At 42.6% G+C, this 25,921-nt stretch overlaps 1 protein-coding gene across 11 annotated transcripts in view; it reads left to right on the top strand.

The window, feature by feature from the left end:
• Lrrc49 (leucine rich repeat containing 49) overlaps nucleotides 1-25,921 on the top strand; it is a 107,618-nt gene that overhangs the window by 45,482 nt on the left and 36,215 nt on the right. For all 11 annotated transcript variants that reach the window (XM_063265149.1, XM_063265147.1, XM_063265145.1 and 8 more), the window contains one exon: nucleotides 14,204-14,351. In XM_063265149.1, coding sequence (XP_063121219.1) covers nucleotides 14,204-14,351 — 148 coding nt within the window. The remainder of the gene's footprint in view (nucleotides 1-14,203; nucleotides 14,352-25,921) is intronic.

Below are 25,921 nucleotides of genomic sequence, written 5' to 3'. Positions count from 1 at the left end.
TTGTAGAAGCCCTGCCAAAGGCAAGATGCAGTCCTTAGTGTTCAAATGAAACCCTAACTGTGGCAAGGTGGTCACTTGATACAGAGGCAAACAGACAAGGGCAAAGCACTGAAGTGATGAACATGTTCGTCAGATAATTTGGGCAGACACTCCTGTGTACAATCAATTATGCCCAAACCCAAATGTGTCTTTCCAATTACAGAACTTTTACATTTTATCCACTGGAGGAAGTGTGTTTCCTTTTGCAATCAAAACTCAAACCCAAATGGAAAGAATTATTTTCATTCATTAGGGATACAACCCCAAATGAAGAAATGGTTTCCTCTCTTCATTCTTCTACACCCAGTTTTGTAGCATACAGGATGTCCAGTCAGTTCACGTTACTCTAGCGTGTCATGCCTTCCATCAACTGGCTGACAGTTATTCCTCACTTTAATGAATTAATAAATAAAGCCAAATTGAATCTGATGTTTTCCAATATTCATAAATAACTTTTAAAAAACTGTGAGTATTTTGCCTTCAAATGATAAGTGTTTTACATGTGTTTCTGGTGCCCATAGAGGCCTGAAGAGGCTGTTGGGTCTGCTGGATCTCTTTCTTCTCATAGGTCTTTTAAAGGCCTCATTCAGCAAATTCTGCCACGTAGTAGTCTCAGGAATCAGTCTTTCAGTGCTTCTTGTGGCCACAGCCCAGGATGTAAATCTGTTCAAAGGAGAACAGGACGGAGAAGCTAAGTTAGGGTTGCATTAGGGTCTGCTTACTTTGTTCACGTCTGCCTCAAGAGCTTTCAGCCCAAGAGTCTCCTCAATGGCTAAGCCATCAAATGCATACTTTTGAACATTTGAAAAGATTTAAATTTCTTTCTTGGAGAAAACAGACACCCTCTTTGTGACAGCTCCTAAGTCATCCGTTGCAAAGGGAAGGGAAGTATGAAGATCTGACCTTGATCTGACCTGACATAGAGGTCAAAGTGCACACTGTGATGAGTCCTAGCTTACTGCTGCCAGAATCTGGGTTCTCCTGGGACTGTTTTCCCTTCTCATTATGTGTTTCTTTTTATATTTTTTGTTGCTGATTTTTTGGTCTGGCAAATTTTAAGAATTGTTTTTTGGGCATTCCAAAATGACAAGACACTGGTGAGAGTAAGGGCTGTGTTGTCTTGGACGTCTTGAGCTCCGTTTGATAACCTTCTGGAGAATCAGCTTTGATTTAGCCGAGATGAAAAGTTTGAATGTTTAGGGTTGATTTTTAGTTGAAAAGGGCAGGTCTAGAGTAATACTTATTCTAGAATTAGATGATGCATTTAAAAATATGTTTTTGTGCGATTTTTATATTAAACACAGGGTTTCTGGATTTATGGGAGAGGCAGTGATTTGCCTATATCATTTCCCATGTTCTGTTTTGTCCCACAAAGCTATTATGACAAAGTCATATGCCACCGACATGTATGGGGACTGCTTCAATACATAGCATGACCCTAAATTATTAGCCCTAGAATTTATATAGGAGCTGCTCCTGCATGTGTACCTTCTCTCCAGAGAAGAAAAAGAAACAGTAGAGAGAAGTGGACAGGGGAGAGGGGAAAGGAAGACCAGCGAGCCTCATCTTCCTAACATAAATATATCCTGAAATGAGCATCCTGAGATGAACAGGCGGTAGTCTCTTAGCCTGTTAGCCTTAGGAATGTAAGCGAAGGCTCCAGATTTTATTTCTGTTCGGAATGTAAACACATAGCTCTGGGAAATAAATTTCTAGATTATTCTCAAGGCCTCTGTTTAATTACCCTTAAAGCCTTTACCATAGAGAAACTTGAAATAGTCACCATCTCTGATCACCTTGCACTTGAGGCCTGACTTTGAGGGCTGGGGTGGTCCAGTGCACAATCTGGATGCTCAGAGAACTGTCTTCACTCTGTCTAGAATGCTATTGTCTCCTGGTTCCCAGTGTCCTGGAGATGATCTTGATCTTACAGCCCCTCAGCAGTTGTAGATGGTCTTGATCTCACTGCTAGGGCTCATGGCACTGGCTCTGCATGTACATCCCGATGCCAGGCAGATGCTCAGAGACCCTCTACAGGCTCCTGGGTCTCCTCTGTATGCCAACTCTTCTTCGCTACCCACTACCCACATTCCGGGACTCCCAGCAGGCCCAGAATCTGCTCTGGGTTTCATCTGACTCGTGAGACCTCTGACTCTCTTTGGATCCTCTGCCAAGTGCATCCTGTGGTCTGGAAAGTGTCTCCAGGCAGAAGCCAAGGTGAATGTGACTTCCTGTGTTTTCTCTCTCTCAAAGGGGCACAGCCTCTGTACTATGATTTATTTAACACTTGGAGTCTATATTTTCTCCTGCTTTATAGCAGTTTATATTGTAATAAAAAGTCTGATATTATCATGGCTAAAACTGTATTTCTGTCTGTCTGTTTTTCAAACTTCTGATTAGAATCATCTCTACCATTTGCTTGTCTGTACCCTCAGCCAACGGAAGGATTGGCCTTTCTAGCCAAACCTTTCCTTATGATTGAGATGTACAATTTAGAAGAGGACAGAAGCTGTATATACTCTAGATTTTTACACTCTGCCCAAGTGTCATGTAGAGTCCAGAAGGCCCCCACACCCGCGTCTTCATTACTGTATCTCCCTGTAGAGATGGCGTTGTAAACTGTAGTTAGCTTATCCTAATCTGTATACAGAGATCAGCGCAGCTAAGTGAACTGCATTTGCAAGTGCAGGGCAGTGCTGTTTGGAAGGAGAGCATGCGTTTGTTTATACTGCTCGTGATGGAAGCACAAATACTGTGCTGTGTAAATTATGTAGGAACACATTTCCTGAGAGTCTTTACATAAGCTGCTGCCTTGGGATTTGATAATGTCAGCCTTTAACTTCTGCTGTAAGTTTTGAATCAATTGAAGAAATACAAGAGTCAGACAAATGGAGTTCAAAATAGCAGAGTGTAATTTTGATGTGCAGACTCAGAATCTGTTTATTTGCTTATTTAGTTGGGGTTTGTTTGTGTTGTCTTGTTTTGAGATAGGGTCTCTTTACTGATGTCTGGCTGTAGAACAGGCTGGCCTCAAACTCACAGAGATCTGCCTACCTCTGCCTCAGGAATGCTGGAATTAAAGGTATGCACCTCCACACCTGCCTTTAAAACTTTTATTTATTTATTTCTTTTTTTCTTTTTTTCGGAGCTGGGGACTGAACCCAGGGCCTTGTGCTTGCTAGGCAAGCGCTCTACCACTGAGCTAAATCCCCAACCCTAAAATTTTTATTTAATGTATTTGTGTGTGTGTGTGTGTGTGTGTGTATGTGTCTGTGTGTGTGTGTATGTGTGTCTGGTGTGTGTATGGGTGTGTGAGTGTGTGTGAGTGTGTGTGTCTGTGTGTGTGTCTGTGTCTGTGTGTGTGTGTGTGTATGTGTGTGTGTCTGTGTGTGTGAGTGTGTATATGTGTGTGTGTCTATGTGTGTATATATGTGTGTGTGTCTGTGTGTGTCTGTGTGTGTGAGTGCCTGTATGTGTGTGTGGGGGGGATGCACACAAAGGGCATCAGATTCTTAAGAGTTAGAATTACAGGCATTTATGGAAAGTCTAGCTTGTTACTTGGGTCAGAACTTCAGCCCCCATAATTATGCAGCAAATACTCCTACCTACCATATCATCTCTCCAGTCCCCCAGCATCAGGCAATATATCTTTTCAAATGTTGTTTATACCATTGCTGGCAGAGGAGTTGTAAGGTGAAAGCTATTTTCTGGGGGACGGGCAGAGCTAGAGCTCTGGTACCAGAGGTTCAGAAAAGACAAAGAGAGCAGAGGGTTCTTCTGTGTATAGTGGCCCCTCCTGTCCTTCCAGTGAGATTACCGTGTTTGCCTCTTTGAGGAGATTTTCCTGAAAGAAGCCATGCTGGTCATTTTCTCATTGCTGTGACAAAACAGCAGAGCCATCTAAGGAGGGCAGGTTTAGTCTGATTCACAGGTTCCGGGGTTGCTGGGTTCCAGAGTCTTTTACCCAGTTGCTGTTAGGGTGTACGAGCTCAGTTTATCATGCCTGAAGTGCTTTGTGGAAGGAGGCTCACAAGTTCCTAGCAGCTTGGAAGGAGAGGGCAAGGTACAGAGACTTGAGCTGGGCACAAAATATGCCCTGCGAGGGCACATTCCCAAGGACTGCTTCCTCTAAGCAGACCCTGCCTAAAGCATCCCCCTCTCCTCCAGTGTCCTATTGAGCTATGAATTCAGGCCTGAGATCGGAACCCTTGTGACCCAGTCACCTCCTAAAGGCTTCTGAATACCATTGCCTGAGGGACTAGGTCTTACCAGCTTTTGTTCCTGTGGCATCAAATATCTGAACTCTGAAGAGGCTGTGCATGCAGTGAGGGCTTGCTAGACAGGTGGACTCTTCACTCTTTCATGTTTGATTTAGCATTAAAGATGGCTCTAATGTGCTGCTGAAACCTGACCAGTCCAGGAAGGAAAATCTTATCCAATCTTGCAGAGCACTTGATTTAGATAAAAGAGGGAGCACTGTTTTCTTCTTTAAAAACTCTTACATGCTGGTCAGTCTTAGAGGCATTCACTTTTAATCCGAGCATTGGAGAGGCAGAGTAAGGCAGATCTCTATGAGTTTAGGCTAGCTTCGTCTACATAGTGAATTCCAGGCTCAAAACACACACACACACACACACACACACACACACACACACACACAGAGACATACACACACACACACACACACACACACACACACACACACACACACACACACACAGACAAAAGGACCCCTCCCTTGCATGCAAAAATAAAGGAGGAGGTGAGGAAATTTCTGGATTCTTGCAATGAAGGGATATCTAGCAGCTTTGTTTATCCCAAACACCTGAAAAGCTATGCCAGTGACCCAATTATAAGCTCCAAATATCTGAAAGGATGGTTCAAAGCTTCAGCTAGTCACTGGGCACTGTTTTGGTGTTTAAAATATACTTTTTATTTTAAAAAATTAAGTATATTAATGGTATTCAACTTGGAATTTACATATATGCTGTCATAATTAGCTTCAGGTGTCAATCATACACACCTGGGAAGAGGAACGTTCAACTGAGGTGTTGGCCTGTGTGCGTGTCTGTGGGGCATTTTTTTAATTCCTAATTGATGTAAGAAGGGTGAATCCACTCTGCACTGTGCCATCCCTGGGCAGCTGGTCCTGAGCTGTATAAGAAAGCAGGCTGAGTAAGCCAGAAGGCTGCGTGCCTCTCCTTCAGCCCCTTCCTCGGGGTTCCCGCCTTGAGTCCTGCTCTAACTTCCCTGGAGTATGAGCCAAACAAACCCTTTCCTCTGCACATTGCTTTTGGTGGTGACGTTTCCACAGCAATGGAAAGCAAAGTGGGACATTTGTATACCTGTGCAGTGACCAGGCCAGTTTGCACTTTTCAAACATGATACATTGTTATTAAACATAATCACCATGAAATACACAGATCTCCTAAACTCATTCCTTCTAATAGAAATGTAGTATCTGTTGGACAAGATCTCTGCACTCGGCCTTCCGCTGGCTGATCCTGTTCTAACTCCTTATAACCCCAATTCTGTTCAGTGCTTCTGCAAGGTCAGCTATTTTAGATTCCACATATAAGTGAGATCAAATAGATTCGTCCCTCTGTCTCTGGCTTGCTTCTCTTAGTCCAGTGTCATCCAGATTTATCCCTGCTACAAAGGACAAGATGTCCTTCTGAGGTGGACTAGAGTTGTGCTGTGTATGCATACCTCACTTCTTCTTTCATATGTGTATGTGTATGTGTGTATGTTTGTCTGTGTGTCTGTGTGTATGGTGGTGGTGGTGGTGGGACTCTTCACATCTTAGTAGACAAGGAAGCAGAGAGCAAGGGAAGAACCAGGGGCAGTGTCACCTTGGAAAACATACTCTAGTGACTTCTGGGTCAGCTGGGCCTAACCTTCAGAAGCCTCCTTAAATTGCACCACTGGGTGGGGAACAAGTATTCAGAACACTGTGGGCACACTAGACATCAAACTACGACACCTGTGTCCTCGCCAGCACCCACCCCTTGTGTTTTGAGAGTAGCCGTTCTAACACACATGACGAGGTAGTGTCTCGCCGGCTTCAGTTGGAATTTGATTATGATTTTTATATGCCTGTTGACTGGTTGCATACATGCTTTTGAGAAATGTCTATTTGGGTCCTTTTTCTTCATAAAACTCACCTAACAGCTTAGAAACAATTGCCAGTGTCTGTTGTAGACCTTCAAATCAGAGACTCATTTTTAACTTTAAGACAGATCTTGTGGTAAGTGCTGGATGAGTGTGTACGCGGGCAGTGTTTTTGTGCTGTGACCTGGAGCTTGCTGGGAGCTTGCTTACTGGGAGCTTGCTTACTGGGGAGCTTGCTTACTGGGAGCTTGCTTACTGGGGAGCTTGCTTACTGGGGAGCTTGCTTACTGGGGAGCTTGCTTACGGGGAGCATCACACATTAGGGTGGTGGCTTTTGTTCTCCTAAGCGAGCACAGGGGTTTTGAGTGTGCTCCCAGTTTTTCACAGAGGGCCAGTCAGGAAAATCTTACGGATACCAAGGGAAGTCTACCCCTGCCCAGCGCTGTGGCTGGTTGTGTCCCAGCTCAGTACAGTCTCTTTCCTGCCTTTCTCATTAAAGAACCCGTTTTTATTCCAGCCAGTTGTTGATAGACATTTCTTACCCATTTCTTTGTATAAAACACCAAAGATGACATGGAGAGTAGCAGAGATTGAATGTATAGCTTTGTTTCCTACGACTGTATGATCGAGTCACAGAGAACACAACCGACCCCAAGTGACAAGCAGGGATGCTGCGGGATGTAGGGAACCCAGCACCATGTGTACCAGTAGCCCCTTCACAGCACTTTCAGGGAAATTTCTGAGGAGCGGAATGTTCAAAGTCTCAGAATCATCAGCGTTCACCCCACTGGGAAGCTTGTTAGAGGTTCAGGCAGCCAAGCCACATAGTAGACCTCCTGGAGCAGCTTCCATTTTCTGGAGATCCTGGTGACTCGGGTGCACGGCTGGGAGGTGTGCTGCAGAAATTGCGGTTAACGGTGGCCTTAACTAGGTCAGGTACCAGTCGGAAGTAATCATCCTGGGCAAGGGCACAAAGCACCCAGTGCTGGGACTGGGGGTGTTGTCTCAGCTTGTGGAAGGGTTTACTGCAGGGAAGAAGTCTGTTAACAGGGAAAGTGAACCGGATGGAAAAGTAACAGTCGATATTCATGTGAGCACAGAGCTTCGTTTTTTGTTCACGTTAATGACAGATGGCAGAACCTTCTATTCTCTAGTACTCTAAGTTCAAGCCCCCCGCCCCCATGCCCCACGTCCCTCCTGTGCTCTACTTCCACCCTCTTTCACCTCACAGAGCCATCTGTCTGGCTGACCTAAATAGGGCAGGCTCCTGCTTCCTGCTCAGGGTGAGACTCCTGTTCTCCAGGATGACTAGCATGCTCAGAATGGACGCCCATGTCTCTGCTCAGGGACCCCTTCCCCCACTGTGTTCCTGGGAGAGCTGGAGGCGCCCATTTGCCTTGCCCACTTCATTCCATCCTGTTGCTACGGCACTGATGAGGATTTCCGCCTTTTATAGCTGTGAACTACCTGTTTAAACATATGTGTGTGGACTCAAGTGAGTCAGACCTTCAACCCTCAGGAGTTAGAGCTCTCTTTACAGATATATATTTGCAGATACAGATTATATAATGCATATATATGCAAATATATGTGCACATATGCATCCAGGAACAGAACAAGGGTTATAATTCTTTAATAATAATTGATATAAATTGATAACCAAGTAACAATTGGTGGTAGATTTCTGTGACCTGAGCTGGCCCCTGTTTTCTCCTGACAGCTTGTTCACTGTGTTAAGGGCGATGTCTGGGCCCTGCCCTTACAGCTTATTTTACTTTTAGTCCAGCGCCCACCTCCTTTCACCCAGCTGTCAATCACTGAGTGCCATTGTTTCATCATTGTGTTCAGGATTCAAATTAACTCCCAACCTGCTCTTCATCCTTCTTTCCCCTTCTGTTTTCAACTCTAATTCTTCTGTAAAAATAGGATTTCTTGTGGCTTTCATTTCTGCAAAGACCAATTGATCCAAGAAAATAGGATGTGAGCTTAGTCCCTTAATTTACTCTTTGATCTTTTTATATTTTTATTTTACTCATAAATTCAAGCCTACTTGTATTTCTTAAAACATATTATTGACATCTGTTAAATTTCTCTCTCTCTCTCTCTCTCTCTCTCTCTCTCTCTCTCTCTCTCTCTCTGTGTGTGTGTGTGTGTGTGTGTGTGTGTGTGTGTGTGTGCGCCCACAGATATTCTCTCAGAGTCTATAAGAGGGAGTAGAATCCCCTGGAGCTGGAATTACAAATAGTTGTGAACCTTCTAATGTAGGTGCTTGGAAGTGGACCGATGTCCTCTGTAAGAGCAGCAAGTGTTCTAACACTTGAGCCTTCTCTCTGGCCCCTATTCTAGGGTTTAAGACTGTTTGGTTTTTGATAGCCCAATTATTTGAAGTCTCAGCCAGTCTGACTATGCCACAGGTCCTCAGAGCGCTTCATTTCTTTGCAAGATTGAGCTGTTTTGTGGCTGTCTCTTACTATCTGTCTTTGGGAATTCTTTGGAGTTCTTGAGTCTAATCCATTGTCTGAGCTCTCTAGGCAAAAGCAGACTTAGATGTCTTTTTCCTAAAGACTCGACTCTTGGAGTATTTTAGAGCTGTTCAATGCAGGCTCACACTTCAAATTATGGTTTGTGTTTAAAAATACTCAGGTCAAACTTGGGCTCCCTCCTCCTGAGACTCAGTGTTGAGATGGGCAGTATCTCTGGGGAGCAGCTGGGGACGGCCATCACTATTCTGTCCTTGTTTGAGGGAGGACCTGGATTTATGAACTAATGACAAATTAGATTTCTCTAATGTGATCGGTTCCTGGGATCTGGCCACTGCCCCGCAGCATTGAAGATCCTGTAAAGTAAAGATTACTGTCAGCAAATCCTCCAGGGTGCGAAGGCCCACTTCACCCATTTCAGGGTCCTTTGCTTTGTCTTTTCTTCCTGGGTTCCTGCCTCTCCTCCTCTCTTTTCTCCTTTGTCCTTCTTTCCTCCCCCTTCTTGTCTCCCTTCCCTCTATCTTCCCTCCCCTCTATCTTCCCTCCCTTCCCTTCCCTCTATCTCCCCTCCCCTCCCTTCACTATAGCTTCCCTCCTTTCTCCTTCCTTCCCTCCCTTCCCTCTATCTCCCTCCCCTATATCCCCTCCTCCTCTCCTTTTTCTTCCCCTACTCTCCTCTTCCTTTCTTTCCTAGTTTTTTTGAGCAGATCAATTCATTTAAGATTTTTCAAATACATTTTATTCACCTCTTAAGTTCAATACAAATTCTTGTAATGCTTTTTTCTTTATGTTTTGCACTCTACTAATCATACATATTTTATGGGTCTGCCTAGTGATTTCATGTTTGATGTATGAATGACTGGGTGCCTCTGAGTATGAGTATGTGAGCATATGTGTGAGTGCGAATGTGTGAGAGAAGGTGTGTATGAGTGTGTGAGTGTGTGTGTGAGCTGCTGGAGCCGGCATTGAGGGACAGTGTCTGCCTTAAAGTATAGTTGCTTCCCCTCCTGGAGTCCTTTTTATGTTTGAGTTGCTGATGTGGATCAGTCAGCTCCCTAGGTCTTGCAGATCTCTGAAGTGGGGCATAGTGATCACAGCCATTGGGAATGCAACTTCCCACTACACACAGGCACATTTTACACTTGACTTGTGAAGATAGCATTTAGTGTTGTAAGTGGCACCACCAATTCTTTCAACTGTTAACCATTAGACCAACCCCAACAGAGAAGACTCATTCTAAGTAAAATTGAATTTTTTTGTTAGCTGACATTTTATACATCCTTAGTTTTTGATGATAGCATTACTTTAAAATTATACACAGCGATAAGAAACAAATCTTGGCTCTGCCATCTGGCTGTAGATAGTAAAGAAGAGTACAAATAGGACCCACCCGTCATAAAATAAAGTCATTGCCCTTTCATGTGATTCTGGGCACACCGTTTGCATTTTGTCAGTCTATCTATCTGATTAGTAATAGACACCAGGATTCTAAGAATAGGATAAGGAAATCCACTTATCATTTTATTATCAGGAAGTTCTTTGGAATAGTTAGACTTTGTCCTATCATTTCATCCAGTCCTACAACTGTGCGCTTTTTATAAAGTAGTTTCAATTTTTCTAAATCATTTTTAAGAAAAAATTTACATGTAATAACATATAGTCATTTTAAGCATAGTCTCATAAATTTTGACAGCATCTGTACCTTGAAACCACAAGTGCAGCGAGTCTGAGAGAAGCCTAGAGATTACTCAGCACTCTCTCTTTCTCACATCCAAATGATCACAAGCCCCTGCCCCTTTCCCAGTCGGCCTTCTGTGGATGGATCCTCTGCCCTTTATTCACAGAATGACTATCAGGGGTTATACTGTGTTTGGCCATAACACCCCCTCCCCTGCAATCTAACTTACAAGGAGCTTTCTACTCTTGTCCTTTTTCTTTCCTGTATTCACTACACATGTCTACTACATTGTGATTTTTCTGAACTACAGTTCTGGTCACATTACTACCACCACTTCCATTACCCGCTCCCCACCCTCAGCTGTCCTCCCCACTTCATGTTTAAAATCCCCTGATGGCTCCTCTCCGATCCACAGCTCAGTCGCTGGTAGAAGGGCATTGAGGCCGTGTTGGCTGTTTACTCCAATCTACTTATACTTCACCTCATCATTAGATTTAAATTTGCCAACCGCCCTTTCCTCCTGTTTTAAATGCCTTCCTGTAATGATCTTGACATGTCTCAAATGCTTTGACATACATTGAGATGTATCTTATACATTGAAATCATCTTATAGATCAGTAAAGATCAACTCTGAGGTGAAATAACCTCAGGATGGTTTTATTTGAATCTGGCCAAAATGTGAAGAACCGTCTGACTAGGGCAATAAGGAGGAGGGAGGGCTACTACTAAACCTGTCACGCTGCTGTTTTTCATAGCACACTTTTCTGTGTCCTACCATCATAGGGAGGTGTGGTTTCAACATAAATCCTGAAAAAGCATTTTTCAGCATGAGGATTTTTATTAGTTGAGTCTCACTGACCTCTGGTGTTAATGAATTCCCAGAATTATTATTGAGTATTATTGTGATTATTCACACCTTAAAAAAATCAAAATATCTGTGCAGTTTTCTAGATATCAAAAGATGATTTGTACATGTAAGGGCTAATGCCTGGAGTCTGGCAATACTGAATGACAATGGCTTGAAGGTTCCCACTAGCCTGTTAAGGACAGTTTTGTACAGTTAAGCAGAGTTGACTATGAACCTGTGATTTCATTAACAACACAGTTTATTGCCTGTGGGATTCCTCTGCCTTTATTCACAGTGCTTGATGAGGGAGAAAGGGATGCTCTTGACAGATGGGGCATAGTGACCACACAGGAAGTTTCCATGTCACTTAGAACTCAATTATTATAGTCTAGGTGCTGGAGTTGATGCAAGGAAGCTTTTGTAGAGAGAAAGTCCAATTAAGCTGAGGAGTATTTTTCTGTGACATGTTCTCGTGAAGGGGGGGTTTGACCAGCACAGGCAAGTCCACAATGGCACACAGGGTCCTTGTGCTTCACAAGTGGAATTGGTGCGGAGATTAGACATGGGAGAATAGCTTACAGCTGACTGAGGAAACCCTGTCATAGGCTGGATCTTCAGTGCGTCTCTGGGAAGTGTGGACTGAGGCATGTTTGGGGTCTAGAAGTTCAAGACAGTTATTTACATATGACCTGATTAGCTACAGTGTCACATTTCCATGGGAAGGGAGACTCTACTTCATATTCTTGTCAGTGACACATGCCATTCACAGAGTGAGCTGTGATGTGTTTAGAATCATTACAAAGCTGCATCACTGAGACTCACCCTGAAGTCACAGCAGTTGAGGCAATGGGGCAGTGAAAAATACACACGTTTATCAAGTATAGGTCTGGAAATACCCACATAGATACAACCAGATGGATTTCAACAAAGAGAGCACACATCAGTGTGGGAAGATGTAGAGTTGGACCTTTTATTAAGTGAACTCAAAATGGGATGTAAGCCTAAATGTAAAACTCTCAAAACTACATTGTAGAACAAAACCCAGGCAGCCTTCAGGAAACAAAACAGGATTTAAAAAACAAAACCAAACCAGAAATTACTAGGTTATACTTTATTGAAATTAAAGCCTCCTGCTCCATGAAGGGCACTGTGGAGAATGGAGAGGGGTCAGGAAGCTGGTTCCGCAGGTAAAGGCATACAGTGCCTCAGTGCCTGCGGGCTTGAGCTGACTTCTGAGACCCACATGGTGGAAGGGGAGAACGGCTCCCACAGCTTTCCTCTGCCCTTCACACGCGTGCTTTGGCATGTACACATCCATACACACACTACATAAATAAACACATACTTATAAAGAAACATAATAAATACTCTCGAGGCATAAATCTGGTTAAGGACAGACAACCATAATGTATTTGCGGGAAATTATAAGCTCAACAGTAAGAAAGCAAAGAATCCACTGAAAACGAGCAAAGGCTCTGAAAACACCAGGAACACACAGTACGGGCAATGCACTTGTGAGAGAGGCTCAAATCATTTGACCCTGGGGAACTGCAGGGTAAAAGATGGCATAGCACTGTTCCTCTGGGGCAGTTGGCATCTAGAAACACTGATGAATACCTAATGCTGGCAGGGATGGCCGCTGATAGTACTGGACGAGTTTCTTACCCAGCCAGATAACCGTCTTTATGTGTGACCCAGCAACTGTATTCTCGAGATGTTTCCCGCTGAGGGAAACATGTGCACACAGACAGCTGTGGACAAGGATTCCCAGCAGCCTCACTCAGCCTCTGTAACTGAATGGAGAAATGATACACTCATGCGATGAAATATTACTCAGTTATGAAGGGAAATGCACCACGGAGCCAGGAGAAGGCATGGATAGATGCCTGACAAGTGTACATTGCCAAATGAAAGAAGTCTGTCCATAAGACTCTATCATAGTACATGATTCCAGCCATCCAACATTCTGGAAATTGCAGAACTCAAGAGAAAATGATTGATGCTTATCAGGAATTTGGGGTACAGGGCAAAGTACAGGAGAGTTTCACAAGACCATGAAATTATTCCGTATAGTACTTTAGTAGTAAGCACATACCACTATGCATTTGTCACAAGTCATGGAATGTTAGAGTTCTAGAGAGTGAACTTCAAGGTGTAAAACATTTTAACAAATTATCAAGGGACATGGGAATCCCAGGATGAAATGCAGGTTCTGACTTTCCTAAGTTCTGACTGTATTGCAAACATATGAGGTAATCCTAGGTATGGAGGGCCTTGGTGGCCTACATAACATTGGGAATGGGGACTAGACCCCTAAGCATAGTCATCTGATCGAGAAAATAATTTTGTGGGTGCGGTTTAAAGAATTTAGTCACACACACACACACACACACATACACACACACACACACACACTGAAATAGAAAATTCCAATAACTGGGTAGTGGGTGGTATGAGCTGGGTCCCTCCCTATCGGAGTGAGGAGGTCCATCATGCATACACCCAGGGCAGTGTGCACGCACATTCTGTCTCTAGCTGAGGTGCCTAAAAGAAGTGATGCCACAAGGGTAAGAAAGTACATTTCCCTTCCAGGCCTTTGCTGGAGATCTATTCCTAGTGTAAGGAACTCCTGTGTTGAGAAATGACTCTTTCAGGAATGGGCAAGGAATGCCTGAGTTCAGAGAGTATTGTAGGGCCAGTAACTGTGGGAGCACTAATTGTAGATATTCACATACATTCTCAGGTGTATTTAACTAACTGTAGAGAGACTGGGAGGAATGGAGTGTATGGGAACTTTGTATATCTTCTCAGTTTTTCTGTAGCTCCTTCTTTAAAAGGTCTGTTGAACATGCTGTACACAGTGGCGCATGCCCGTGATCCTCATGAGTGACTGAGGAACATTGTCTACCTAGTGAGTAAGCTCCAGGCCAGTCAGAGTTACACAGCTAGACACTGTCTCAAAACTCCAAACCAAACCAAATCTTATTTAAAAAACTGGGAATGTTACTCAAAAGGTCCCACAATAATGTGGTGGTGTCTCTTCTGCAGCTTTGAAAGTGTTTCCTGCCTTGCTGAGTCAACTTCCCTCTCAGACATCACCTTTGATGGCAATCCAATAGCTCAAGAGTCATGGTACAAACACACGGTCCTTCAGAATATGATGCAGCTGCGCCAGCTAGACATGAAGAGAATCACGGTGAGTGCCCTTCTGCGCCTCTGCAGGATCTCCTGAGTGTGCCCCCACTTACCCTCCCTGCCCCCTGAGTGTGCCTCCCAGTTACCCTCCCTGCTTCCCTGAGTGTGCCCCCACATACCCTCCCTGCTCCCCTGAGTGTGCCTCCCAGTTACCCTCCCTGCTTCCCTGAGTGTGCCTCCCACTTACCCTCCCTGCTCCCCTGAGTGTGCCTACCATGCACCCTCCCTGCTCCCTTGAGTGTGCCTCCCAGTTACCCTCCCTGCTTCCCTGACTGTGCCTCCCACTTACCCTCCCTGCTCCCCTGAGTGTGCCCCCACTTACCCTCCCTGCTTCCCTGAGTGTGCCCCCACATACCCTCCCTGCTCCCCTGACTGTGCCTCCCACTTACCCTCCCTGCTCCCCTGAGTGTGGCTTCCTGTGTACTTTGCTGCTCCCTTGAGCTTGACCAGAGAAATTGGGGTTCCAGTTGCATGAGTGCTTATTAATTTTAACTAATTAGGAAATTATAGGTTATTGTGATTGTAAACTTCATAATTTTAAGTACAGGTTTTTTGTTTTTTTTTTTTTAACCATCACCCACATCAAATTTCATCAAATAAAGCTTTAAAATCTCTTGGCTTATATTTAAATCAAAATCTATATTTACTTTTTAATTCTTGTTTAGTATTTAACTAATAATTTGAAAGGACAAAACTGCGCTTCCCAAGTGAGAGTTTTGTGTAGTTTTGTGGTTGCTGTTATTGCTACTTATGAAGTGTCGTGATCTCCTAATGCCACCTTTTCTATTCATTCTGTTTCTGGTTTGTATCACTATAGGTGAGACATTTTGATGTGGCCACTGGCATAAGAGAATCTGCATATGATTCTCCAGTGTACAGGGTAGATCAGCATGGTACCGCCTCCAAGAAATTCTGTAATGAGACCTGCCTGCCCCTCTTTCCTGACATTCCACATTTATTAGAGTATTTACTTTCTCAGAAAATATGCAAAGATGATCTCAGTGTGGTCATCTCTGTCCTTGAAAACATTAACAGGCCTCTGCTTGCTTCCCTCTGTAGACTGTGGGTTTAGTGTGGACTCTGCGGCAGGTTTACTCGAGTGCCCATGACTTACTCTTTGAATGTCAGCTCCCCACACAGGGGCAGTGTGTGTCGTGTTCATTGATGTTTATTTAGAGACACCGTGGGCATCCTGAGTAGTGGCGGATAGCTAAACGTGTAGATGAATTCAGGAGTACCATGGGTCCTGGGTTTCCTCATGCTCTGCTAACGGGATGGAGACAGTTCTTTGTCCTCCCTGTTTACTCAGGCATGTGCTGTCAACAGTGATTGTATTTAGGGGCTTCTCTTTCTCTTATCTCCATGTCTTTTTAAATTGAGTATCCTTGATACTTCTGATTACTGTTCTTGCTGAAAATGATGCAGAAAAGATACACAGCTAGCCCGCTAAGTAGTTGAATATGTGATATTACTGTTACACATCAGATTGGTCTGTCCTAGCAACAGACAGTAGTCAGGGAAAGACATCTCCCCTTCCCTTCCTGAACAAGCAGGTACTCTATGGATAGACCCCTTTCTTCTCTGCTGCAGAGTGCTGCAGGGTGCAGTTGGATTTACTAAGCTCCAGTAACAACTTTTTAAATTCATAGAACATTTTCTGAATTTCATATGTAATAAAGGAGAATGCAATACTTATCACAAAGGGGAAGAATATAAAATCCACAGTTGTGACAGCTTGAGGTTGACTGAGGGAACTAGGACCTGGGTCTTCAGGCAGTGCCACCAGGAGGCAGCATTGGTTCACTGCTCATCGCTCCTGTCAGGCAAAGGAATTCTCTTTTTGAAACATTGTCAGTTGACATGATACCTGTCCATATTTGTGGGACATAGTTACAATGTATGCATATAACACAGTGGTCAAAGCAGGCTGGTTATTAGTGTCATTAGATTATTATAAACTAATAGATACTAGTAGTATTATTAGTATCCATCCTTCTCGGAGATGGATCATATCTTGGAATTTGAGCAAAGCATTTGGCCAAGCTTGTTGCTATCATTTTGAGCTAAGCTGGGTGCCTGAGTGCTCGATTCACTTATACCACAGGACACAGAGGACCTGATTGACGTCAGCCTCCGAGAAGTCTGCTCTGGAATTCCCCACAGCCCATTGTATTGACCATTGATGTCTACATAAGAGAATATTGATGTTACCTTGATAAAGTATATGGTAGTAGAAACTGGAGAAATTAAAGTGATGTTCTATAGGGTGATCCAGTCAGGATCAAGAAATTCCATAGCCTAAGACAAGGTTTGTAAACAGCACCTTGGAGCAAATCCACCCAAGGCTGTTTTCATATGGCTGTCAAGCTAAGCGTACGTAGTATTTAATAGTTCTAAAATGTTACTTAACGGAAAGCAAAGAAAATCATATGTGGCCCACAAAGCCTAAAAGTGACATCCTGTGTCTATCTATATATACGTACGTGTGTGTGTGTGTGTGTGTGTGTGTGTGTGTGTGTGTCTCGTGTATTTACACATTGTAGCTGTTTCTCTCTTTTTTAAAAATTTTTATTAGATAGATTTCTTGACTTACATTTCAAATGTTATTCCCCTTCTCGGTTTCCTGTCCATAAGCCCCATCCTCTCCCTTCCCCCTCCCCCATACAGGTATTCCCCCTATGCATCCCCTTTACTGCCTCCCCCATATTCCCCTGCACTGGGGGTCCAACCTTGGCAGGACCATGGGCTTCCCCTTCCCCTGGTGCCCCAACAAGGCTATTTTCTGCTATATATGCTTTTGGAGCCCTGGGTCAGTCCATGTATATATAGTCTTTCAGTAGTGTTTTAGTCCCTGGAAGCTCTGGTTGGTTGACATTGTTGTTTTTATGGGGTTGCAAGCTCCTTCAACTCTTTCAATTCTTTCTCTAATTCCCCCCAAGGGGGTCCTGTTCTCAGTTCAGTGGTTTGCTGCTAGCATTGACCTCTGTATTGGGCATGCTCTGGATCTGTCTCTCAGGAGAGATCTATATCCAGTCCCTTTCAGCATACATTTTTTAGCTTCATCAATCTTATCTAGTTTTGGTGGCTGTATATATATGGGCCACATGTGTGTCAGGCTCTGATTGGCCATTCCTTGAGTCACTGCTCTAAACTTTGCTTCCATATCCCCTCCTATGGATATTCTCCCCCCTTTTAAGGAATGGGAGCATCCGCATTTTGGTCATCCTTCTTTTTTTTTTTTCTTTTTTGGTTCTTTTTTTTTTTTCGGAGCTGGGGACCGAACCCAGGGCCTTGCACTTCCTAGGCAAGCGCTCTGCCACTGAGCTAAATCCCCAACCCCCTTGGTCATCCTTCTTGAGCTTCCTGTGGTCTGTGGATTGCATCTTGCGTAATTCAAGCTTTTTGGCTAATATCCACTTATCTATGAGTGCATATCAAGTGTGTTTTTCTGTGATTGAGTAACCTCACTCAGGATGATATTTTCTAGTTCATTCCATTTGCCTGTGAACTTCATGAAGTCATTGTTTTTGATAGCTGAGTAGTACTCCATTGTGTAGATGTATCACATTTTTTTAATCCATTCCTCTGTTGAAGAACATCTGGGTTCTTTCTAGCTTCTGGCTACTATAAATAAGGCTTCTATGAACATAGTGGAGCATGTGTCTTTGTTGTATGTTGGAGCATCTTCTGGGTATATGCCCAAGAGAGATATAGCTGGGTCCTCAGATAGTGGAACCTTCAATTTTCTGAGGAACCTCCAGACTGATTTCCAGAGTGGTTGTACCAGTTTGCAATCCCACCAACAATGGAGGAATGTTCCTCTTTCTCCACATCCTCGCCAGCATCTGCTGTCACCTGAGTTTTTTATCTTAGCCATTCTGACTGGTGTGAGGTAAAATCTCAGGGTTGTTTTGATTTGCATTTCCCTGATGACTAAGGATGGTGAACATTTCTTTAGGTGTTTTTTGGCCATTCGATATACCTCAGCTGAGAATGTTTTGTTTAGTTCTGTATCCCATTTTTAATGGGTTATTTGTCTCCCTACAGTCTAACTTCTTGAGTTCTTTGTATATTTTGGATATTAGCCATCTATCAGATATAGGATTGGTAAAGATCCTTTCCCAATCTGTTGGTTGCTGTTTTGTCCTAATGACAGTGTCTTTTGTTTTACAAAAGCATCACAGTTCTATGAGGTCCCATTTGTCAATTCTTGATCTTAGAGCATGAGCCATTGGTGTTTTGTTTAGGAAATTTTCTCCAGTGTCCAGGTGTTCGAGACTCTTCCCCACCTTTTCTTCTATTAGTTTGAGTGTATCTGGTTTGATAATGGAGGTCCTTGATCTACTTGGACTTAAGGTTTGTACAGGGTGATAAGAATGGATCAATCTGCATTCTTCTATATGCTGACCTCTAGTTGAACCAGCACCATTTGTTGAAAATGCTATCTTTCTTCCATTGGATGGTTTTAGCTCCTTTGTCAAAGATCAAGTGACTATAGGTATGTGGGTTCATTTCCGGATCTTCAATTCTGTTCCACTGATCTATCTGCCTGTCTCTGTACCAATACCATACAGTTTTTATGACTATTTCTCTGTAATACTGCTTGAAGTCAGGGATGGTGATTCCCCCAGAAGTTCTTTATTGTTGAGTATAGTTTTCGCTATCTGTGTTTTTTGTTTTTCCGAATTAATTTGCAAATTGCTCATTCTATCTCTATAAAGAATTGAGTAGGAATTTTGATGGGGATTGCATTGAATCTGTAGATCACTTTTGGCAAAATGGCCATCTTTACTATATTAATCCTGCCAAGCAATGAGCATGGGAGGTCTTTCCATCTTCTGAGATCTTCCTCAATTTCTTTCTTCAGAGACCTGAAGTTCTTGTCATACAGATCTTTCACTTGCTTGGTTAAAGTCACACCAAGATATTTTATATTATTTGGGACTATTGTGAAGGGTGTCATTTTCTTAATTTCTTTCTCAGCCTGTTTATCCTTTGAGTAGAGGAAGGCTACTGATTTGTTTGAGTTAATTTTATACCCCTACACTTTGCTGAAGTTGTTTATCAGGTTAAGTAGTTCTCTGGTGGAACTTTTGGGGTCACTTAAGTACACTATTATATCATCTGCAAATAGTGATAATTTGATTTCTTCCCTTCCAATTTGTATCCCTTTGACCTCCTTTCGCTGTCTGATTGCTCTGGCTAGGACTTCGAGTACTATATTGAGTAAGTAGGGAGAGAGTGGGCAGCCTTGTCTAGTCCCTAATTTTAGTGAGATTGCTTCAAATTTCTCTCCTTTTAGTTTGATGTTAGCTACTTGTTTGCTGTATATGGCTTTTACTATGTTTAGATATGGGCCTTGAATTCCTGATCTTTCCAGGACTTTTATCATGAAGGGGTGTTGAATTTTGTCAAATGCTTTCTCAGCATCTAATGGAATGATCATGTGGTTCTTATCTTTGAGTTGTTTATATAGTGGATTACATTGATGGATTTTCATATATTAAACCATCCCTGCATCCCTGGGATGAAGCCTATTTGATCATGATGGATCATCATTTTGATGTGTTCTTGGATTCGGTTTGCAAGAATTTTATTGAGTATTTTTGTGTCAATATTCATAAGGGAAATTGGTCTGAAGTTTTCTTTCTTTGTTGGGTCTTTGTCTGGTTTAGGTATAAGAGTAATTGTGGCTTCATAGAAGGAATTTGATAGTGCTCTGTCTGTTTCAATTTTGTGGAATAGTTTGGACAGTATTGGTATGTGGCCTTCTATGAAGGTCTGATAGAATTCTGCACTGTACCCATCTGGACCTGGGCTCTTTTTGGTTGGGAGACTTTTAATGACTGCTTCTATTTCTTTAGGAGTTATGGGGTTGTTTAGATGGTTTATTTGTTCCTGATTTAACTTTGGTACCTGGTATCTGTCTAGAAAATTGTCCATTTCCTCCAGATTTTCCAGTTTTGTTGAATATAGGCTTTTGTAGTAGGATCTGATACCCACGCTTTACTTGCCTTCCTTGTTTGATCCTTATGTGGGGTCTTATGGAAATCTAATACCATAGAGACTTTTTAAAAATTTTACATTTCAAATGTTATCTCTCTTCCCAGTCTCCCCTCCATGAACCCCCAACCCCATATGCCCTCTTCTTTGCCTCTAAAAGGATGCTTCCATACCCACCCACCCACTCCTACCTCACCCTTCTAGCATCCCCCTTCTCTGGTGCATCAAGCCTCCACAGGACTGAGCATATCCCTTCCCACTGATCCCAGATGAGGCAGTCCTCTGACACATATGTAGTGGGAGCCAAGGATCAACTCATGTATGCTCTTTGCTTGGTGGTTTAGTCACTGGGAGCTCTGAGGAGTCTGGTTAGTTGATATTGTTTTTCCTATGGGGTTGCAATCCCCTTGGCTCCTTCAGTCCTTGCCCTAACTCTTTCATTGGGTTCCCAGGGTTAGTCCAATGGTTGGTTGTGAGTATCTGCATCTGTCTTAGTTAGGTGATGGCAGAGTCTCTCAGAGGACAGCCATGCTAGGCTCCTGTCTGCAAGTACATCTTGGCATCAGCAATAGTGTTGGGGTTTGGTGTCAGCAGTTGGGATGTATCCCAAGATGGGGCAGTCTCTGGATGGCCTTCCCTTCAGTCTCTGCTCCATTTTTTGTCCCTCCATTTCCTTTACACAGGAATAATGCTGGATTAAAAATTTTGAGATGGGTGAGTGGCCCCGTCCCTCAACTGGGTGCCATGTCTATCTACTGGAGATAGTCTCTACAGGTTCTGTCTCTTCAACTCCACATGGAATAATAAAAACCCAGGATAGCAAAAACAATTCTCAACAATAAAAGAACTTCTGGGGGAGTCACCATCCCTGACCTCAAGCTGTACTACAGAGCAATAGTGATAAAAACCATACGGTATTGGTACAGAGATAGACAGGTCATTCAATGGAATAGAATTGAAGACCCAGAAATAAACCCATACACCTGTGGCCACTTGATCTTTGATAAAGAAGCCAAAACCATCCTGTGGAAGAAAGAAAGCATCTTCAACAAATGGTGCTGGTCTTATTGTTGGTCTGCATGTAGAAGATGTAAATTAATCCATTTTTATCTCCTTTTTGTATTTTTTACCTTTAGGGTTTTGCTTGTTTAGAGTCGTATGTTTGAGGATGTGTATACATGCATGTGTGTTGTTGTATTTTATATTTATTTGTTTATGTGTACAGGTGCTTTGTCTGTATGTCTATCTTTGTATCACATGCATGCTTAGTCTTCACAGAGTCCAGAAGAAGATGTTGGATCCCCTGGGAATTACGGGTCTGAGCTGCTGTGTAGGTACTGGGAATTAAACCCAGGACCCTGGAAGATAAGCTTATACTCTTAACCCCCAAACTGTCTCTCTAGTCCCTGTTGTTGTCATTTCAAGTCAGAGTCTTACTATGCACCCCTGGATAGCCTAGAAATCTCTCTGGCTGGCCTCCAGTTCACAGAGATCTGCTAGGTACTGGGTGAGATGTGTACCCCTATGTTGACCCAGTTATGTATCTTTTACAGAAAAATTTTGATGACCTTTTTTCTAGCAAAATGAGAAGAATCTAAGAAGGTAAAACAATAGATCATTTGAAAAAGTATTTGACCTTCCATCAACAGACTGAAGACTCTCTACACTCATTAAGAATGTCTCCTATAGGGGCTGGGGATTTAGCTCAGGCCCTGGGTTCGGTCCCCAGCTCCGAAAAAAAGAACCAAAAAAAAAAAAAAAAAAAAAAAAGAATGTCTCCTATAACAGCAAGCAGACTGAAAGATCCCCAAGGGTAGAGAATGGAGATGAGTCTGAGCCATGTGCGTGGAAAAGCTTGCACAAAATCGAGTGAATTATGAAATGATAGCTAACATGGCTTCAAACTATGTTCATTTGTAGAAACAAAGAAATCAAGAAATAGAGATAATCTCCCAATTTTTTCTTCCATGGTCTGATTACTCAACTATTATTTTTAGGGTATTCATATATGTGATGTGTTGTGTGTGTGTGTGTGTGTGTGTGTGTGTGTGTGTGTGTGTATGTATATGGGTACACATGTGTATGCAGGTAGAGACCAGAGGTTGCTATCAGGAGTCTTCCACAGTCACTCTCTGCTTTATTTTCTGAGACAGGGTTTCTCACTTGAACCCAGAGCTTAGTGATTTGGCTAGTCTGGTAGCCAGCTTCTCCTGGGATGCTGTCCATCACTGGAGTGCGGGATGCTAGAGGTATATGGTGGCTGCCATGCTCACCTGGCATTCACACGGGTGCTGGTGGTCTGACCTCTTGGTCTTCATGCTTACACAGCAAGTACTGCCCACTGAGTGCTCTGACAGCCTCTGAGATGCAGTTGGGTTTTAGGCAGGTAGCAACCATTGGTAGCCTTTCTAGGGCACCTGGCTTGAACAGAGAAGGTAGAAGGAAGATGTTGGAATGGGCATATCAACTCTCATCCCTGATCAAAAGAACAGAATGGACAAATTATGAGGAGGAAGGAAAAAGACCAGTACACAGAAAATTTGGGGAGGGTGGGCTTGATTCCCAGCACCTACATCCAGAGGCCTTAACTGTCTGTAACTGCAGCTTCAGGGACTCCAAGGACACCTACACGTAGAGAGGGCAGGCATGCACACAAACAACACATACACACATACACACACACATATATACATACATACACACACATACATACACACGTATGTACATACATACGTACAAATAGACACACATACATACATACAAATAGACACACATACATACATACAAACATACATACACATACATACATACATGCCAAAAGTAAAACTTTTCTCAGACAACACTGTGAGAAGCCAAATATAATCACAGTTCTAAAGGAGAAATATACGTGTCAGACTGCTTACCTCAAGCCCATGTTTAGTTTGCTTAGTCTAAATTTTGATCTCCAAACATATGAAAGACTGACATTACTAATGCTACTGAAAGTGGGGTTCTCCATTTGTGGTATGTGTAAGAGGCTTTCTTTAGGTCTCTGAAGTCACATGTGATCATGTAAGTTGCTTTGGCTACTGAAATATATCACTAATGTGTGTCATCCCCAGGAAGAGACATTTAGAAGCCAAGCATTAATGATTCTTTATGCTCCCCCATGCTCTGATCATTATGAACTGAATATAAGATTCTCTCAAACATTTTCTCTTCTGCATGGTCAAGAAATAATCATCCTTAAAACTATTTTGTTTTGTACATATTTGTGTATGTACATTTGCATAAACACACACACACACACGTGTGTGTGTGTGTGTGTGTGTGTGTGTGTGTACAGGCACACCAAACTAAAGTCAGAAAAAAAGTCTAAATTCCTTAGTTCAGATAGATCCCTTTTGTGCTACATAAAGGATGGATGTGGCTTTCATCCAGAGTCTGACTGGTCTCTTGGAGAGACCAGTAGTAATCCCTGCTTTTCTTTTCTTTCTTGCTAGCAGATTCATGGCCCATCTTCACAATTAGAGATTCAGGTTTCTATATGTAAAGTTGTTAATTATGTGTGCTAAAATATAGTCAAATGTGAATATACATACATACATACATACATACATACATACCTATATACAATACATATGTATCCTTAAAACCTTTAGTGCTTAAATGGATTTGGTGTAAATCCAATTTTCCAGAGTTTAGAATTCCTTTTAAAGTCCTACTGCCTTTAATAGATGCCCATTCTCTCTGACAGTCAGATGAGATCATCTCTGAAGCATGTGCCCTACGTGATCCACGCACTTCTGTAGCCTTTGCGTCTGGCCCTGCAGTAACTGATGTTTCTAGTTTGTGCCTTCTAGCTGAGGCCACTGGGGCGTCAGTGTCTTTCTGCTTCCTCAGAATCCACACAGAATAGTTCATGGCCCTGGTTTTAGCAGTGGCCCGGGTGTAGGCTGAACTCCAGGGGTGGGTTTTAAGGTTAACTGGAAAGGCGGGTGAACAGTCACCTCAGCAGATAGCTATAGTGCTCCGTTGCTCTAAAATGCTACACAAGCCTTAAAATCATAGGCACAATACAGTTTTACCTTTCTAGAAAGATAGGCAATATTTTTCATTTAGATCACCTCTAACAGAGAGTAGTGGTCAGTCCTCAGCAGTGTCAGTGAATTAACTAAAGTTGGCTAAGAACACTGGCCTGATTACTAAGCCAGCTATTTTGTTAGGCTAAAAAGCAAAGTTCTGAATTGTTTCTTAATTTCTTCTTTTTACTTTTGCTAGAAAAAAAAAGCACTTTAAAATTACCAAAAATCACATTGAATTTCCACTCCCTTTAAAACAACTTGGTCATATGGCAAAACTGCTAGGTTCTAAGCTCTTTTTTGGTCTCTCTAAAATTAGAAAAGCAAACTTAAATGAGCCTTTATTTAAACAGCAACAACATTACAAGTTCCACTTCCAGCGAAACTGGTTCTGGCCAACTTTTGTCACTGTGTGTTTTACTGTGAGCCACTGCCTTTCGGAGTGTTCCTTCAGCATTTCTTCAAATTCTTTTTCTCCATCCTCCCTCCTCCCCTCCCTCCCTTTTTCTCCTTCTCGTTCCTTTTTGACCCCAGAAGCTCACTCGGGTCATTACTACGCTGTTTTTCTTCTCTGGCTCTGGACCAGGACCTGTGGTCAGTGCAGTGTTGCCTCCTGCACTGTTCTTCTTGGGGTTTGTTTGCTTTTGTTTCTGTTTGTTTGTTTGTTTGTTTACATACTAAATTTTAAGATTTGTTTTTTATTTCTGTGAAGAATGTCCCTGGAATTTCGACTGGGATTGCATTAAATCTGTAGATTACTTTTGTAGGGTGGGCATCTTCATTCTGATCCATGCGCACTGGGTGTGTTTCCATCTCCTAGTACCTTACCCTGTTTCTTTTGAGGGTCGTATAAATGGAATTGTCTCCCCGGGTTCCTTTTTATTATTTTGGCAATAGTATATAGAAAGGCTACTCCCTTTACATGTTAACATTTTTACCCTGGCACTTTGGTAAAGGTATTTATTCGTTCCCCTCTGGAGTCTTTAGAATCTCTGAGGTATAGGACCATATTACCTGCAAATAGAGATGCTCTGACTTCTCTCTTTCTGGCTGTAGCTGTATGATTTGCCTCTAACTGCTCTAGCTTAGACTTCTAGTACTATATTGACTAAGAGTCAAGAAAGTGGACACCCATGCCTTGTTCTGGATTTTAGTGGGAATACTTGTAGGCCCTTCTCCACGTTATTATAATATTGGCTGCAGGATAGTTGTGTATAGTCTTTATCATGTTGAGATGTTTTCTTTCTGTTCTGACTTTCTTTAGGACTCAGATCATGAAGGGATGTTGGATTGTTTTTTTTTTTTTTAAGTTTTTCTGTACCTATCAAATTGAATGATCCATCTTTCTTTCAGTTCATTTTTGTAGTATATAGTATTTATTGATTTTTATATATTGGGCCATCCCTGCATCTCTGAAATAAGCCAACTTGACTGTGGTGAATGATCTTTCTCATATATCCTGAATTCTTTTCACAAGCACCCCCCAATCTTTATTGAAGTATAATTG

Source organism: Rattus norvegicus, chromosome 8, assembly GCF_036323735.1.
Source record: "Rattus norvegicus strain BN/NHsdMcwi chromosome 8, GRCr8, whole genome shotgun sequence".
Lineage (NCBI taxonomy): Eukaryota > Metazoa > Chordata > Mammalia > Rodentia > Muridae > Rattus > Rattus norvegicus.
The sequence above is the reverse complement of the archived record's forward strand: the minus strand, read 5'-3'. Positions and strand labels throughout refer to the sequence as shown.